The sequence below is a fragment of the Leptonychotes weddellii genome, chromosome 15, assembly GCF_054177405.1.
Source record: "Leptonychotes weddellii isolate Sample4059 chromosome 15, ASM5417740v2, whole genome shotgun sequence".
NCBI classification, from domain to species: domain Eukaryota; kingdom Metazoa; phylum Chordata; class Mammalia; order Carnivora; family Phocidae; genus Leptonychotes; species Leptonychotes weddellii.
In genome coordinates, this window is record NC_138383.1 from 34,750,441 (window position 1) to 34,768,217 (window position 17,777).

The 17,777-nt window shown below is 48.5% G+C and overlaps 1 protein-coding gene and 1 long non-coding RNA gene across 9 annotated transcripts in view; one reads left to right on the forward strand and one right to left on the reverse strand.

Annotated features, from left to right (window-relative positions):
- Nucleotides 1-15,924, forward strand: part of ADAP2 (ArfGAP with dual PH domains 2) — a 32,117-nt gene extending 16,193 nt beyond the window's left edge. For 2 of the 5 annotated variants that reach the window (XM_081805394.1, XM_081805397.1), the window contains 5 exons: nt 1,784-1,930; nt 6,905-6,988; nt 9,490-9,552; nt 11,050-11,127; nt 13,018-15,924. In XM_081805394.1, the coding sequence (XP_081661520.1) occupies nt 1,784-1,930; nt 6,905-6,988; nt 9,490-9,552; nt 11,050-11,127; nt 13,018-13,377 (732 nt within the window). In that variant the 3' untranslated portion in view covers nt 13,378-15,924. Of the gene's footprint in view, nt 1-1,783; nt 1,931-6,904; nt 6,989-9,489; nt 9,553-11,049; nt 11,128-11,862; nt 12,092-12,966 lie in introns of all 5 variants that reach the window. The other 3 variants (XM_031034231.2, XM_006739032.3, XM_081805396.1) reach the window with 3 other exon arrangements.
- On the reverse strand, nt 1,252-10,817 carry LOC145717385 (uncharacterized). Of its 4 annotated transcripts, XR_014140567.1 has the most exons (4): nt 10,310-10,817; nt 4,867-4,970; nt 1,989-2,402; nt 1,252-1,875 (listed from the first exon to the last, which is right to left on the reverse strand). It is a non-coding gene; the product is annotated as an uncharacterized LOC145717385 (long non-coding RNA). The 4 variants fall into 4 exon arrangements; XR_014140565.1 differs by having other exon boundaries at nt 1,989-4,970; XR_014140566.1 differs by lacking the exon at nt 10,310-10,817 and having other exon boundaries at nt 4,867-5,762.
- Nucleotides 15,925-17,777: the final 1,853 nt, after the last annotated feature.

A 17,777-nucleotide genomic window follows, 5' to 3' on the forward strand; every position in this document is an offset into this window, starting at 1 on the left:
TGGTATTTCTACCCATGGATATCATGGATATTTTTTCATATAAATAACACTGATCTAAATTATCCTATAAAAAATTCTGTGGTATTTCACTGTATGGATATACCATGATTTGTTTATTTAACCCATTATCCCTGATATATATATATTGTATATTGTGTGTATATATATATATATATATATGTATATTGTGTATATATATATATAGTAGTTATATATATGTGTGTGTATGTATATATGTGTATATATATATAGTGTATATATATGTATATTGTGTATATATATATATACACACATATATATAGTAGTTATATATATATATATACATATATATAGTAGTTATATATTATATATATAATGGTTTCTCTTCCTCCTCCTCCTCCTCCTTCTCCCCTTCTTCTCCTTTTCCTTCTACTACTACTACTATTATTCTAAAAAACACAACAACAAATATCTTTTGACACACATGTTTGCACAGTAATGCAGTTACTTCCTTGGGATAGGTTTGCAGATGTGAAACTGTGAGTCAAGGCAAAATAGTCAACGTTTTAGGGGTGCCTGGGTGGCTCAGTCGGTTAAGCGGCTGCCTTCAGCTCAGGTCATGATCCTGGGGTCTTAGGATCGAGCCCCACGTCCAGCTCCCTGCTCAGCAGAGAGCCTGCTTCTCCCTCTCCCTCTGCCTGCCACTCTGCCTACTTGTGCTATCTCTCTGTCAAATAAATAAATAAAATCTTTAAAAAAAATTCAACATTTTAATAAGTATGACCAAATTTCCCTCTAGAGAAAACTATCTAATAGAACTTTGTTCAGTGATGGAAATGTTCTATGTCTGCCCTGTCCGATACCCTAGCCCCAAGTGGCTACTTGAGCACTTGAAATGGGGCTAAGCATAAGGAACTGAAGTTTTATTTTGTATTTTTCTATAATTTTTTTTTTTAAACTAAGCTCCACACCCACTGTGGGGCTTGAATTCATGATCCTGAGATTAAGAGTCACATGCTCTACTGACTGAGCCAGCCAGGTGTGTCCCAAGGAACTCAAGTTTCATTTTTATTAAATTTTAATTTAAATAGCTACATGTGGTTAATGGCTGCTCCAGGTCTAGAGTGTTTGTACCATTTTTCTCTCTTATCAATTACAAAGGAAAACACTCTTTTCCCTTCCTTGCTTAGTATTGGTTAATGCTTAACCCATGTTCCAGACCCCTGCCAACAGAATAGAGTGTGGGAGGGAGCTCCCCAAGACTCCCATACCTGCTTTTATCTGTTTATCTGTTTTATTTATTTTTTACTTTTTTAAAAGATTTTATTTTATTTGACAGAGAAAGACACAGCGAGAGAGGGAACACAACAGGGGGAGTGGGAGAGGGAGAAGCAGGCTTCCTGCTGAGCAGGGAGCCCAATGTGGGACTCGATCCTAGGACTCTGGGAACATGACCTGAGCTAAAGGCAGATGCTTAACGACTGAGCCACCCAGGCACCCTTTATCTGCTTTATTTCATTCGTTTGGCTTCCATAGATGATTTGCTTCCGAAAAAGTTCTGTGGCTAAAAAGTTTGAAAAGTCCTAAGCTCAGGCCTTTCCAAACTACCTCCCAGCTCCGAGAAGCCAATCTGATCAAGTGGAAATGGCGGGATGGCCAAAACACAGGAGAGCAGTAGAACATCGGTGCATCTCGATATTAGAGCAGGAACATTTAAAAGCCATGGAAAGTTACAAATTGGTTATCCGTGTGTATTAAGGCCTGGGTGAAGGTGGAGAGAAGTCATCCGCGTCCTCTCTTTCAGGGTAAAGGCCCCAAAGCTGTCATCAGCATCAAGGACTTGAACGCCACCTTTGAGACAGAGAAGATAGGGAACCCCCATGGGCTGCAGATCACCTACAGGAGAGAGGGCCACGTCAGGAACCTGTTCGTGTACCACGAGAGTGGGAAGGTGAGATGACCGGTGTTGCCACCCTGGCCCCCAGCCCGCACCCCAGGACTCTGCTGGCCTGCCTTGCCAGCTGGCTTGGCTGCCACTTGAGGTGTGCTGCCGCTGTTAGCCTCATCTCTTGTCCCTTTCCGGTCCCAGAGAGCCGTAGGAGCAACGCAGAGCGAGGTCAGGGAGGAAAACCTGGCAGGCACCATGGGGTGTGCGTCCGGACAGTGCATAGCCACTACAGGGAGTCCACTTAGCAGGAGGGGCTATGCCCAGGGGTGACGGATCCAAGTAGGGCAGAGACTCTGCACGCGGGAACAGGGATGAACGGAAGATCCGGCAGCCCTGAACTCGAGGCCCTGCTTCTCCCCACGTGGTCCTCGGAGTTAAGCAGTTAAGTGGCTGCCTTTGGCTCAGGTCATGATCCTGGGGTCTTGGGATCGAGCCCCACATCTGGCTCCCTCGGGGCATTAGCATCACCTGGGAGCTGGTTAGAAACACAGTCTCAGGCCCACCAGAACCTACTGAATTAGAAACTGCAGTTTCACAGGAGCTCCAGGTGATCCTTAAGCACATTAAAGTTTAAGACATCAGCTCTGCCAGAGAAGAGCAGGCCAGTAGTACAGGTCTAAGAGAATAAGCTAGGTCAGAATGAGCAGTCTCCTGACTGAGCAAGGGACACAGACGCCAAGTGGAGGTGCAGAGGGGTAGAGGTGAGGGTAGACATTTTTTTTTTTAAAGATTTTATATATTTATTTGACAGAGAGAGAGATAGCGAGAGCAGGAACACAAGCAGGGGGAGTGGGAGAGGGAGATGCAGGCTTCCCGCAGAGCAGGGAGCCCTATGCGGGGCTTGATCGCAGGACCCTGGGATCATGACCTAAGCCGAAGGCAGACACTTAACCGACTGAGCCACCCAGGCGCCCCGAGGGTAGACATTTTTGAGTGCCTATTAATTCTGTGCCAGGCACTGTTCTTGGTAATCACCATACATCATTTCTTTCTTTCTTTAAGATTTTATTTATTTACTTACTTATTTGAGAGAGAGAGAGCACCGAGTTGGGAAGGAGCAGAGTGAGAGGGACGAGCAGACTCCCCACTGAGCACGGAGCCTGATGTAGAGCTCAAACCCATGGCCCTGAGATCATGACCTGAGCTGAAATCAAGAGGCAGACACTTCACTGCCTGAGCCACCCAGGCGCCCCACTATATATCATTTCTTAATCCTCAAAACAGTCCTGGAGATGTTTTAACCCTATGTTACTGAGCCACAGGCATGTTAAGTAACTTGCTCAGGGTCACCCAGACTATGGTTCCTGAGTCCTAGAACCATTTTACCCCCCGCCCCCCACTACCTTTGTGCCTCTGCTGGAGGGAGAATCCTTGGTAGCAGGAGCCAGGAACCCAAGACTGGGACAAGATTTTCCCAAGGGGCCCCAGCACTGGGATGCTGGCAGAGTCTGGGCAGAGTTCCTGGCAGTGGAGGCTATGAAGAATCGGGGTTTGGAGTCAGAAACTGGAGCCCTGGTTCTGCCACTCTGGGCTGTGTTACCGGGCCAAGTCCCTTCCCCTCCTCCATCTGCTTGTTTATGGATCAGAACACCTCCCTGCCCAGAGGGGTTTAGAGGGTGAATGACCATGAACCATGAATGTGAAAGAATTTCATTACAGTGAAGTACATTTCAAACATTAATCTCTGCTAATTAGGGCACCTGGGTGGCTCAGTGGTTAAGTGCCTTCAGCTCAGGTCATGATCCAGGGGTCCTGAGATCGAGCCCCATGTTGGGCTCCCTGCTGAGCAGGGGAGTCTGCTTCTCCCTCTCCCCCCTGCTCATGCTCTCTCACTATCTCTCCCTCTCAAATAAATAAATAAAATCTTTAAAAAACAAAACAAAAAAACCTCTGCTAATTATTTGCTCATGATTGTAGCAGTTGTAAAGGGTAAAATCTTTTCTTTTTTTTTAAGATTTTATTTATTTATTTGACAGAGAGAGACAGCGAGAGCAGGAACACAAGCAGGGGGAGTGGGAGAGGGAGAAGCAGGCTTCCCGCTGAGCAGGGAGCCCGATGTGGGACTCGATCCCAGGACACTGGGATCATGACCTGAGCCGAAGGCAGACACTTAACGACTGAGCCACCCAGGCGCCCTAAAGGGTAAAATCTTATGGGCAATTTCACATCTGTATCACTCATTCAGTCTTTTTTTTTTTTTTAAAGATTTTATTTATTTGGGAGAGAGAGAGAGAGAGCAGGGGGAGGGGCAGAGGACAAGCAGACTCCATCTGCAGAGTGTGGAGCCCACCACAGGCTCAATCCTAGGACCCCGAGATCATGACCTGAGCTGAAGTCAGACACTTAATCAACTGAGCCACCCAGGCACCCCACTCATTCACTCTTCCAATTAGTCCTTATTGAGCCTCTGCAATGTGCAAAGCACTGCCCTGGGCTCTAGAGAGTGTGGTAGTGAATAGGGCAGAGCCATGGGTGGGCTTCAAGGATCTCACAGAACTGGTGGGGAGTAAGATGGGGAAATAGGCATTGTTGATACTGTCTGGCCCTTCTCTTTCCCTCAATGCCCCAGCTTCTCTGTAAGATAGGCATAAATGGGGGCTGCAAACTTTCATGCCTGCAAGAGCCAGGTAGCTCATTTGAAAGTGAAGTGGACAAGGGGCGCCTGGGTGGCTCAGTCAGTTAAGCGTCTGCCTTTGGCTCAGGTCATGACCCCAGGGTCCTGGGATCGAGACTCACATCAGGCGCCCAGCTCAGCAAGGGAATCTGCTTCTCCCTCTCCCTCTGCCTTTGCCTGCCACTCCCCTGCTTGTGCTCTCTTTCTCTCTGCCAAATAAATAAATAAATCTTAATAAAAAGTGAAGTGGACGGCTATAGGGCTATAAAGCAGGAAAACCTGCATAGAGGATTGAAACAAACAAAACTTCAGGAAGCAAACAAACCTGTATGCAGGTTGGATTTGGCTCCAGGATCACCAGTTAGTGACCAAAGTGAAGGTCTGGGTGAGTCTTTTCTGGGATGGCTCCATTCCTTTAGTGCCTGGGACCTGAAAAGGTTATTAATGCCCAGGACAAGAGAGCTGGGCACTCTGGAATACGAGGCCAGCTCGCTTGGCTGATGAGAGAGAAAGGGTCATTATATTGCATTCTTGGGAAACCACATTCAAATGAATTTCTCAATCACCATATTACATCAAGGTGCAGCAGTGCAGCTATTTGAACGAAACTTTCAGCTTCCCAATTACAAATTCTTGGGAGAAAGGACCTGAGAAGCCCGGTCTAGCCTCTGCATTGGTCTAGCCCTGACCTAGTTGCTGTGGTGAAGAAGGGGAGGATCCTAGCAGCAAATGTGGCTGCAGTTGTGGGTGAGCAGTGAGTGTGTGAGCGCGGCTGGGCCGGCTCTCCTAGAAGCAGGGCTTGGGCTGAGCAACTAAATGAAACTTCAGGATAAGTAGAATGTTCTAGGGAAAAGCTATGTGTGGGGTGAGGGAAGACAGGTGGGTGAGGAAGAGTATACAAGGCGGAGCGACATGTATTGGGAGGATTGCAAATGTTTTTGGTTTTTTTTGTTTTGTTTTTTAAAGATTTTATTTATTTTGAGAGAGAGAGCACAAGCAGAGGGAGGGGCAGAGGGAGAAACAGACTCCACATTGAGCAGGAAGCCTGATTCAGGGACTCAATCCCAGGACCCTGGGATCATGACCTGAGCTGAAGGCAGACGTGCAAATGCTTTTGTATGGAGGGAGCTCAGAGGGCGAAGTAGTCATACTAGAGAACTTAGATTTTCACCTGAGGGTAGCAGAGAGGACTCTAAGCTAGACTTAGTTAGATTCTCTTTTCTTTTCTTGTCTTGTCTTTTTTTTTAAAGATTTTTATTTATTTTTTGACAGAGAGAGACACAGCGAGAGAGGGAACACAAGCAGGGGGAGTGGGAGAGGGAGAAGCAGGCTTCCCGCTGAGCAGGGAGCCCGATGCAGGGCTCGATCCCAGGACCCTGAGATCATGACCTGAACCGAAGGCAGACGCTTAAGTGACTGAGCCACCCAGGCTCCCTAGTTAGATTTTCAATTAAAAAATCATTCTGGGGGGCGCCTGGGTGGCTCAGTCAGTTAAGCGGCTGCTTTCGGCTCAGGTCATGATCCCGGGGTCCTGGGATCGAGCCCCGCATCGGGCTCCTTGCTCAGGGGGGAGCCTGCTTCTCCCTCTGCCTGCTGCTCCCCCTGTCTTTTTTTGACAAGTAAATTTAAAAAAAAAATTAAAAAAATAAAAATAAATAAAAAAAGAAAATCACTCTGGGGAAAAAAAAATCACTCCGGCTGCTGTGGGAGGACACATTGCAGAGCAGCGGAGCCAAGGCAGAGCCAGGTAGACAAGTGGTTCACCAGGGATAATGGTGGCCCACACTGCTGAGGATGCACTCCCCCAAGAATGACACAAGCCAGTCCAAGCCAGCTTTGGGCCAAGTTGCACTCCAGGTGATGAGCATCTGCATTGGAGGAGAATCCGCAGGTGCACCTGCCCGCACTTGAGAGCCAGTCTTCGACATCTGAGGACCCTTGCTCCTCCAGTTGTGTCCCACTGACCAGCATCTCATCACCAGAGAGCTTGTTAGGAATGCAGGATCTCAGGCCCCCCCTACCTCAAACCCACTGGATCCAAATCTGCATTTTAAAGAGATGCTCAGGTGATTCTTACACACTTTGGAGAGGGCCAAGCAAGGCCCAAGGCCATTACCTAACTCTAGTGCAGTTCACCTTGGTCTTTTCCGCATGGCTCTGGACATCTGTCAGTGGCTTCCCACCTGCTCTGGCATCATCCTCCCAGATACCTGCGATCAGTGCACAGGCCCCTGAGCAGAACTGGGTGGGGGCGTGTGTGCATGTGCTGAACCTGAAGACCCAGCTAGCTTCCTGCCACCAAACTCAGCTCCCCCACTACTCCATCTCACAGGCTGTCTGTTTGTTCTCATTTTTCTCCACAGGAGATAGTGGACTGGTTCAATGCCCTCCGTGCTGCCCGTCTGCAATACCTAAAAACAGCCTTTCCTGAGCTCCCAGAGTCTGAGGTGAGCTAAACGTGGACCCCAACTTCTTCTTCTTCTTTTTTAAGATTTTATTTATTTATTTGAGAGACAGAGAGAGCATGAGCAGAGGGAAGGGGAGAGGGAGAGAGAAGCAGACTCCCCGCTGAGTGCGGAGCCTGATGCTGCCGGGCTTGATCTCATTCATGATCCTGAAATCATGACCTGAGCAGAAACCAAGAATCGCATGCTGAACCGACCGAGCCATCCAGGTGCCCCATGGACCCCAACTTCTGAGTCTCCTCCCTGCCATCCCCTCTCCTTGTCTGCTGACCTCAAAAATACTCAGAGGCCAGACCAGCTTTGTTTGTGGACAAGCCCTTGAGATTTGAGGTTGGATACCGCAGAGGGAAACCAAAGACTTTCTTCAGGGGATTATGGCCTCACACATGGCAAGGCCATCTCCAAAATATAGGTCAGACTGTCCCCTTTGGGATGCACAGCCACCATACCCGTGATCAGTGCACAGGCCGCCGTGAAAGGGCGCAGGATTTGGGCATCTCTTTTTTGGGGGGATATCTTTTTCGGAGCCCTTTTCCCCCTGAAATGTGCAGATGATCCCTAGTGTACTGCTTACAAAGTGCTTTTGAGCCCATTTTATCTTGTATTCCCTGTTACCTAGTAATCCCTTGTAGCAGACAGTTAGGTGGAGTGATTATTCCCATTTTACTGATGAGAAACTGAGTCCCCAGAAGGTCAAGTGAATACTCGAGGGTGCTCTTCCCACTCTGATGTCCTCCCTTTGCCCTTTTGTGTTCTGGTCTCGGGAAGGCAATGGGATCTTCTCCATTACAATTCTAACAGGAGCAGTCTGCCTTCTGTAGCCAAGGTAATGGTGATCCTGAGAACTTCATTATGGTTGTCCTCAGACTTGCGGGGCACCCATCTACATCTCTCAGGTGTGTGGGGCAGAGGCTGCTGCCTTGAGCCAGGAGGCTCGGGCTCTCATGATGCTCTGTCGCTAACTCACTGACCGCTGCGGGTCTCATCACTTCCTGGAGCATCTGTTTCCACATCTGTAAGATGGTGATTGGGTCATCTTCAGGGTCCCTTCCAGCTCTGAGGTGCTATGGTCTGGGGTCTGCTTTCCGCCCTGCTCTAGGAGGATTTTGTAAATGATGGGGGCAGAGACACCCTATTCATCCCAGGACTTTCTTATTCCAAACCGTTAGACCCTCCTTGAAAGCCTAAATGCTCCTTAATTCCAACGTTTGCAGGGAGCTAAGTTTTGGGAACAGGTGTCCACTCGAGACCTGGCAGTGCACGGAGATGGCAACTCTCTGGGAACGACTCCAGCCAGGCCTGTGTCAGGACCCTCCAGGTCTGCCGAGTCAGCACCCAGCATGAATAAAAGCATGCTCCGCGGGCAGGACACTGTGCGTGCGGAGTGCTGACTGGAGGGGTCACAGGACAGACTCCCAGCCTTAGTCATCCGGGCTAGCTCTCCAACTTTGCTGACCTCTGCAGAGGACATTGGTCTTTGGCCAACTCCTCAGTGTCCTCTTGCCTCCATTCATCCCCCGGGGGTCTCCTCCCCACCCCCGTCTCTCTGCTGCCTTTCCTCCGCCTGTGGCTAGGGATGGCCTGAGGTTCTGGGCAGCCACCTGGACCTGGCTTAAGCTTAGGGATACAGAGGCTAGACACCTGGGGAGTTCCAGTTGGGGGGAGTCCCAGACTAAGAAAGGGGTGGCCTCCGAAGTCAGAGAAGCTGATGTGTTACCTGGGGCACGTCACCTCACTGCTCTGAGCCTGGTTTGCTCATCTGTCACTGTGGGGACAACACCTCCTTTCCAGGGCTGCTGTGAGACTCAAGTGAGTCACGGCTTCTAGGACACAGTGAGCAGTGCTCCATCCATGTGATCTTCCTTCTTCCGGTTGCTTCCCTAGGCCGAGACTAGCATGGCCCTGGCTCAGGTTCAGATTCTTGCACAGTTTAGGAGTCTTCCTTCCAAATGAAGGAATTAAGGCCTATAGAATGTATTTTGGGGACAGGGGAGTGGTTGAGTTTATATTTTCATTTTCGGCTCACAGTTTTCTTCCTTTCAACTTCCCAGACTTCACTTCCCCTTTTCCCCTGCCCTGGACCCAATGAAGATAATAATGTCCACCTCACAGGGTGTGTGAGAACTGCACCCAGAGCTTGACACACGTAGACGCTCAGAATATGCACCCTGACACCAGGAGGGTTTCCTCAGAGCCTTGCCTCTGTCTACCTCCAGGGGTTGCTGAAGGGATCCTTAGACTAACTCCTTAAGCCACTATTGGGCTCTGCTGGTGAGCTCTGCAAACATCTGAGATGCTGTCGTCTGACTGTTGAAATGTTAATATTGCATCCAATACCACAGTCCAAATATAACCCTGTGAACCATGAGCACACATCCTTCCCCATTCCAAACTTCCCCTATGTTGGGGAGCCAAGTTCAGTGGGGACCTTGAACCCTTGGCATGTGAGTCGGGGGGTCAGTGTTATGTCTCTCTTCCCCCAGCTCGTGCCCCTCATCACCAGGAAGTACCTCAAACAAGGCTTCATGGAAAAGACTGGTCCAAAGGTACGTTCCACCACTCTCTGTGGGACTTACACAGCCCTGGTTCCAGTGGGCAATAGGGCAGAATTTGGGAAGTGGGAAAGTGGGGAGCCAGGGGGTGGGAAGAGGGAGGGAAGGGAAGTAACCCAATGTTGTGAGTTCCTGGGGCAAAAGACCAAGTGGAGACTGGTGAGCTGGTGTGTGGTCCAGGATGGCTACAGGTGCTTCTGATCCATGGGCATCCTCCTTCTTTATCGACATCACGAGCAGCTTCTTTCCTCCTTTTTTTTTTTTTTTTTAAGATTTTATTTATTTGTTTGAGAGACAGAGAGTGAGCAGAGGGGAGAGGGGGGTAGAGGGAGAGGGAGAAGCAGATTCCCCCGCTGAGCAGGGAGCCCATGCAGCTCGATCCCAGGACCCTGAGATCATGACCTGATCCAAAGGCAAAGCTTAACTGACTGAGCCACACAGGAGCCCCAGCTTCCTTCCTCTTTCTTCCTCTTAACTCCATCTAACTGACCCCACTCCTGGGAAAACAAAGCTGAAAAAGGACTCTTTGGGGTGACAGCTTTTGCCCTTTCCAGAACCCGTGTGTGCTTTGTGCTGGGGGCCTACCAGCACTGTCCAAGTGAGACAGGGGATAGTGACTGGTCTGAGAACACACACCTAGGCCCACACATGGGCTCACCCCTTCCCAGCACACACACCCTCCCTCTGACTCAGCCTCTGCCCTCCTTTGCTAAACCTGCCCCAACTCCCAGTGCTGCTCATTCCCACTTACCTAGGAAGGAAGGGAAGGCTGGCCACTCTTGGGCGTCCCTTAGAGGGTCCGGAGGGGTGACGGCTCCTGCTGTGAGGGCATCTGGGGGTGGGGGGGCTGCCCAGCCTGGATGCCAAGAGGGGCGCAGCTCCAAGTCAGAAGTCTGGCTGGAGAGGGGAGGAAGGGGGGAAGGGAGGACGAGAAGGGAAAGCAGAGGGAACTTCCTTAAAAAACTCCCAAAGCAGCAGCAATCCAATGCTTGCTTTTTCTTTTTTTTTAAGGTGTCGTATCTTGACAGGATGGATGTTAAGACTGCAGGGAAAGGTGTTAGGCAATCAGTGTGAAAGAAAGCCTCTGGGCAGCTCAAAAACAAGTCAAAGCGTTGCACGTTTTGTTTTCTGCCTTCACCCGCTGATGGCATGGCCACTCCCCAAGGGTTCCTGCCAGGGGCTTTCTTTCCCCTGACCTCAGTTAGAACTCCACCCAGGCCAGCGCTGTCAGCACTGCTGAGCCATCACTGCTGCTGATTTCCCCCACTTCCTTTTTCTGAGACTTCTTGTCTGTAGCCCCTCTTCCTACCCACAGCAGCACCCAGAGGCACAGGGTGCAGCCAGTGGGGGGAGGGGAGGAAAGGGCAGGGGGAGGTGGGCAGAGCCTCCAGGAGGAGCACTGGGGTGGCTGTCGGCTAAGGGACTGGCCAGCTCTCTGATCTCTGTGCTCCCCGCTTGGCTGGCCCTGGTTTGAGCTTCCCTCTTTTGCAGCAGAGAGAACCTTTCAAGAAAAGGTGGTTTGCCCTGGATCCCCAGGAGCGGAGGCTGCTCTATTACAAGAACCCACTGGTAAGAGCCACTGCCAGCCCCTTTTCAGTACACCCGCAGACAGAGGTGGGGTCTGGGTAGCCGGGGACTGTGGGGAAGCTGCAGTGTGGGAGAAACCTGGTGAGGAACACACCTCCACTTTTGCTCATCTGTGTCATCTCCTGTGCACAGAGCTACTCTCCTCCGCCTTCAGGACGTGCTCTGTGTATCCAAAATGCTGCCAGTGTAGTTAAACATTATAAAACATTGTAACACTTATAGTTTACAATGTAAACATTGTAAAAATGTAGTTCCTCCTCTTCCTGTCTCCAGGGCTCACGTCTCACCGGGAGGCTAGTGGTTAGGACTGTGGGCTTTAGAACTTTCAGTCCTGCCACTTAGTGCCTTGGGCAGAGCACTTAGCTCTCCGTGCCTCAGTTTCCTCCTCTGGAAAATAGGCTTAATAACAGTGCCTTCCTCAGAGGTTGCCATGAGGATTATATAAGTTACTTAAGGTCAAGAACTTGAATTCTTGGTGCATAGCAAGCTGCCCATAATGTTAAGTAAGTATCATTTTAACAGATCACGTGTGTGTTTTCTTTTACGGTTTTGTAGCCTTTCAAATTCCAGGTCCCACCAAGCAGAGATCCCCAGTAGAGACCCTCACTACACACATAAAACACCTCTTCCTAAAATAGAGCTTGGGGGATGTCTGGGCTGCAAGTGCCTGTCTGCCCCAGGTGTGGCCTCTGATGACCAAGTGTCCTTTATCTTCAGGATGCCTTTGAACAGGGCCAGGTTTTTCTTGGGAGCAACGAGCAGGGGTATGGAGTCTATGAGGACCTGCCCAAGGGTATCCGAGGGAACCGCTGGAAAGCCGGCCTCACGATTGTCACCCCTGAGCGGAGATTCATCTTCACCTGCCCCAGCGAGAAGGAGCAGCGGGAATGGCTGGAGAGTTTTCAGGATGTCCTCTCCCGCCCCTTGACGCCCCTCAACCTCATCAGTAAGATGCACAGCCTGAGCTTTGTTCTTTCAGCCAAGGGCAGAAGGCAGAACAGGGGCCTCACAGGGTTCAGCTGGGAGCCCTGAAACCGGGGTCATGGCTCCCCACTGTGCTTTTAACATTTTCTTCTCTTCCTGCCAAAGAAAAGTACAGATGGTGCACATTGTTGCCAGGAAGCCCTCTCTGTCCACATACAGTTCTTCTGTGGGGAGCTGTACCCCATTAGCTACCCGCCCCCCACCAGTCCCTCTCGGGGTGAGAAACCCTGGCCTGTTTTTAGTAGCTACGGTCATACCCGCTGGGCAACCCCTGGGGTCTTGGGTTGCTTTCCACTCACAGAGGGAAGGCTGTTTTTGGTGCCCTTCTTTTCTCTGTGTTGTCCGTTCTGTCTGCTTCTCTCCTCCTCCCCTTTGCCCCAGATGTGTGACAAGTAGGTTTCTGTCTGCTGACAACCCTGTGAAAAATGGGAAGACATTCTGAGCCAGAGCAGGAAACTTCTGGCCTGGGGCCTGGTTTGGGGGCACCAGGAAGAAGTTCTGTGTTTGGAAAAGGACAGATGGAGGAGGTGACCCCACATGGCCCCTTAGGAGAAACCCTTGTGCCCTTTGAGTCAGACCAGTATAAACCCACCTGCTTTTCACTTTCCAAAATCTTAAAGCCGAAGAGCCTGAGAAACAGACTTGGAAGTTGTTGGTGAAGCCCCGCAGCTGGTGCTTTTTTGTCCCTGCGGGCCTGCGTGTCTAACTCTGCTTCTGTGTCTCTCACTCTCTACTCTGGGGTGTGTCCCCTCTGTCTTTCGCCCCGTCAGTTGGTTTTTTAATTCTGGTTCTCTGTCATTGTGCCCCTGTCCCCGTGCTGTCATTTCTTTCCAGTAGGACTACACTGGCACGGTTATCACCTCAGCTCTCTTCTTGCTCCCCTGGCAGCCGCATCATCGGAGACTGGCCACGGCAGCAGGTGGCCCCCTGGCTGAGGAGCTGGCCGCTGGTCACGCGGAGCTCATGGGAGGAAGGACAAGTTCTCACCTCGGCCTTGGTTGCCCCGCAGCAGTGCCCCGCCGTCAGCAGCCATGGCTGGCCATGACCTCTGCCAAGACTGAAGCTTTGGCCTTTCCCTGCTGGCTCCCTGGGCCTTCCCACTGTCCAGCCCGGCGGGGGGCGGGGGGTTATCTGGGGATCTGGCCCATGACCTCAAGGCCCCAGACCTCTGAACTGAAGACACTCCAACAGAGAGCCACCCACTGTGTCATGCGAGTGGCATGTTTGCTCAAAGAGAAAAAAAGTTGATTCTGGATCTAACCATGAGGAAGTAATCAGACAAATCCACGTGAGGGACATTCTGTAAAATGGCTGGCCTGGACTCTTCAAAAGTGTCAGTATCATGAAAGATAAAGTAATGAGGAAACTTCTACATTAAAGAAGACGAAGGAGGCAACAAAATGCAATTCATGATTCTTGACTGGATCCTGGATTTTTACGCTTCTTTTTTTTTTTAAGATTTTAATTTTTAAGTAATCTCTACACCCAACATGGGGCTCAAACTCACAACCCTGAGATCAAGAGTCACACGGTCCACCGACTGAGCCAGCCAGGCACCCCCTGGATCCTGGATTTTTTAAAAAGCAGTTATAAAGGACATAATTGACATACCTGGGGAAGTTTGAATATGGATGTATATTAGCTAATCATGTTGTGAGACTGATAACTATGTTGTATTTGTGTAGAAGATTGCTCATTTTCTTGGTGGATACGTGCTAAAGTGTTCAGGGGTAAAATGTAATAATTTTTAGTCTACAACTGACTCTTAAATGGGTCAACAAAGAATAAATGTATGTGTACATGTATATATAGAGAGTATATACATACATATATATATATATATATAGAGAGAGAGAGAGAGAGAGAGAGAGAGTGTGTGTGTGTGTGTGTGTGTGTATAGAAGACAGAGCCTGCAACATAGGAGTTCCCCTAACTGAGGGGGAGATGGGGGCCTCCATCCCCTCCAGAAAATGATGTTGAAGTTGAAACCTTAAAGATATTTGGAGGTTAGTCAACAGATGACAGATTCACAGATGACAGGCCGCAATATATATATATATACACACAGGGAGAGAGAGAGAAAAAGCGAGCCACTTTGCAAAATGTTAGCAGCAGAGGAATCTAGATGAAGTAGAGATGGGTCTTTGTTGTCCTATTGGTGCAAATTTTCTAAAGATTCAAAAGTGTTTCAAATTAAACACTTGGAAGCTGGGGGAAATTTTTAAAGAAACACCCACTCCCACTCTTCAAAAGCAGTATGTTCTCTACATGAATCAAACAGTTCTTGGGAAAGTCTCGTCTTTGTGCACATTTTAGAAGAAGTGAAAACCCAGAGAATACAAAAAAAAAAAAAAAAAAAAACCCCGCCAAGAACACAAAAACCAATGTCCCAGTTGATTACTGTCCTACTCGGAAGCAAAGAAGCAAGCCAAGGAGGCAGCTCCACTGGACCCCAGGGCAGAGAGCTCTCCAGTCTGCGAGCCAGCTCTGGCCTGGCCACTAACTTGAAATGGTCAGAAACCTTACTCTCCCACCGACATGCCTTGGTCTTCCTCTTTTAGATGAGGAAGGTAAACTAACTATTGAAATTCCATGGAAGCGACAAGTAATTTTGAGCCTCTCCCAGGTGCCAGGCTCTGTGCCAAGCCTTGGGAATGGGGCAGGAACCAGATGGTCCCTGCTTTCACAGATGACAGGCCACAACAAGGCAACCCTTACACGGGGTGGGACAATGCCACAAGTGTTCAGAAAGGGAAGTACAGACCGCTGTGGGAGCCTGCAACATAGGGGTTCCCCTAACTGAGGGGGAGATGGGGGCCTCCATCCCCTCCAGAAAGTGATGTTGAAGTTGAAACCTTAAAGATATTTGGAGGTTAGTCAACAAGAAGAGGGTGAGGAAAACGCTCGTCTGAGGGCAAAAATTGTTCAAAGGCCCTTAGATGAGAAAGAGGAACTGAAAGAAATCTGGAATGGCTGAAGTGTTAGAGAAATAGATCACCGAGGTCCCTGCTCTATGACTCTTTGTCCTTCAAGTCACATGCAGAACGACATTTGGTGTGCTCTCCTCATTTTGGTGGAGACCGAGAGGGTCTGGAGGGTGTTTTAATAGAGTCTCTGCTTTTTATGGGGTTTTCCTACGGATCCACCAGAAGACAAACAGCATTAATGGAGTGTCTTTCTGGAGGCTTCCTGACAGCCCCGATGGAGAAGGGGGTGCTTCCTCTTCTAGCCCCTAAAGCACCTTGAAAATGTCTCTTTCGGCATTGTATATTGTATATTGTATATTAAGGGTCAGTGTACTCATCTGCCTTTTTCACTACCCGTGAGCTTGGTCTAGAGAGAAAGAAGTAAACAGGCAGTCACAAAGCTACTTGGCTTTAAGAAGCAAAGTCCATGATCAGATTTGAAACTTAGGAAAATAAGTAAAGTGTGGGAAGGAGGCGGGGAGACCAACTGGGAGGCCCTGCATAAATCACAAGCCCCAAAGTGTCATTGTGGGCCTGTGTCTGAGACAGAACACCAGCTCTGCTTTCCACCTCTTCTTTCTTAAACATCCTTCTTCTGTTCAGAAAAGCAAGCCATACCTCTTACCCACCTTAAACCTTAAATCATTGGGATGCCAAATAAAGAGATAGTTTGAAAGAGGAGTGCCAAGCCTCCTTTTTAAATTTTATTTTTTACATTGTTCTATACTAAAATTGACTTCTTTTGTACTGTTCTATAAATTTTAATACATGTATGGATTCCTGTAACTACCACCACAATCAGAATAAAGAATGGTTACATCACCTCAAACATTCCCGGGTGCTACCTCTCCATGGCCACACCCTTCCCCTGCCACCTGCCAGCCACAGCTCTGTTCTTTAGCAGCCCAGATTTATATTTTCGATGATGTCCTATGAATGGAATCATTCATATGTAATTTTTGAAATTGGCTTCTTTCACTCAGTATAATGTCTTCGAGATTCATCCAAGTCATTGCGTGTATCAACAATTATTATTGCTGAGTCGTAGTGCATTGTATGGATGTGCCATGGTTTGTTTATCCCGTGGAATAGTACTCAGCAATAAATATGAATGAATTATTGGTATACGCAATAATATCCAGGAGTGGAGCGTTTGGGTCATATGGTAGGTATATGTTTAACTTTATAACATACCTGTCAAGCTGTCTGCCAGAGTGGCTGGATCCTTTCACATTCCCACTAGCAATGTCCAGGCACTCTGCCCAGAAGTCCTGTGCCCTACCCTTGACGGCACTGAGCCAGGCAGAGAATTCCAGTTACCCTACATCTTCACCAGCACTTGACACTCTCAGTATTCTTAATTTTAACAGTTCTTGTAGATGTGTAGTGGTATCCCGGTGGTTTTCATTTGCATTTCCCCAGTGGCTGGTGATGCTGAACATCTTTTCCTATGCTTATCTGCCAACCTTGTATCTTTTGGAGAAGTGACTTTGTATCCATGTCTCATTTTCCTTTTTTTTTTTAAAGATTTATTTATTTGACACAGAGAGAGACAGGGAGAGAGGCAACACAAGCAGGAGGAGTGGGAGAGGGAGAAGCAGGCTTCCTGCTGAGCAGAGAGCTCGATGTGGGGCTTGATCCCAGGACCCTGGGATCATGACCTGAGCCAAAGGCAGATGCTTAATGACTGAGCCACCCAGGCGCCCCCATGTCTCATTTTCTAAGAATTTATTTATTTACTTTTTATTTTTTTAAACATTTTTAATTTTTTTAGTTTTTTAAAGATTTTATTTATTTATTTGACAGAGAGAGAGAGACAATGAGAGAGGGAACACAAGCAGGGGGAGTAGGAGAGGGAGAAGCAGGCTTTCCGCTGAGCAGGGAGCCCGATGCGGAGCTCGATCCCAGAACCCTGGGATCATGACCTGAGCCAAAGGCAGATGCTTAACGACTGAGCCACCCAGGTGCCCCTATTTACTTTTTAAACAAAGATTTTATTTATTCATTTGAGAGAGAGACAGAACACAAGCAGGGAGAAGGGCAGAGGGAGAGGGAGAAGCAGACTCACCACTGAGCAGGGGGCTCGATCCCAGGACCCTGGGATCATGACCTGAGCCAAAGTTAGACACTTAATTGACTGAGCTACCCAGACGCCCCTCATTTTTTAATTATATGGTTTCTTTTCTTTATTGTTGAGTTTTGAGAGTTCTTTATACATTCTTGATATCAGTCCTTTGACAGACATGGGATGTGCAAGTATTTTCCCCCAATCTGTAGCTTTTTACTCTCTTAACAGTGCCAGTGAAGTCTTCTTAAGGCATGGAGGTCAGGGTTTATGACTTCCTTTGTTTTTTTGCAGATTTTTGTGGGTGACAAAGTTTGGCATTAAAAATGATGTGTTTGGCCACTGCTATTCAACATAGTATTAGAAGTCCTAGCCACAGCAATCAGACAACAAAAAGAAATAAAAGGCATCCAAATTGGCAAAGAAGAAGTCAAACTCTCACTCTTTGCAGATGATATGATACTTTATGTGGAAAACCCCAAAGACTCCACCCCAAAACTGCTAGAACTCATACAGGAATTCAGTAAAGTGGCAGGATATAAAATCAATGCACAGAAGTCAGTGGCATTCCTATACACCAACAACAAGACAGAAGAAAGAGAAATTAAGGAGTCGAT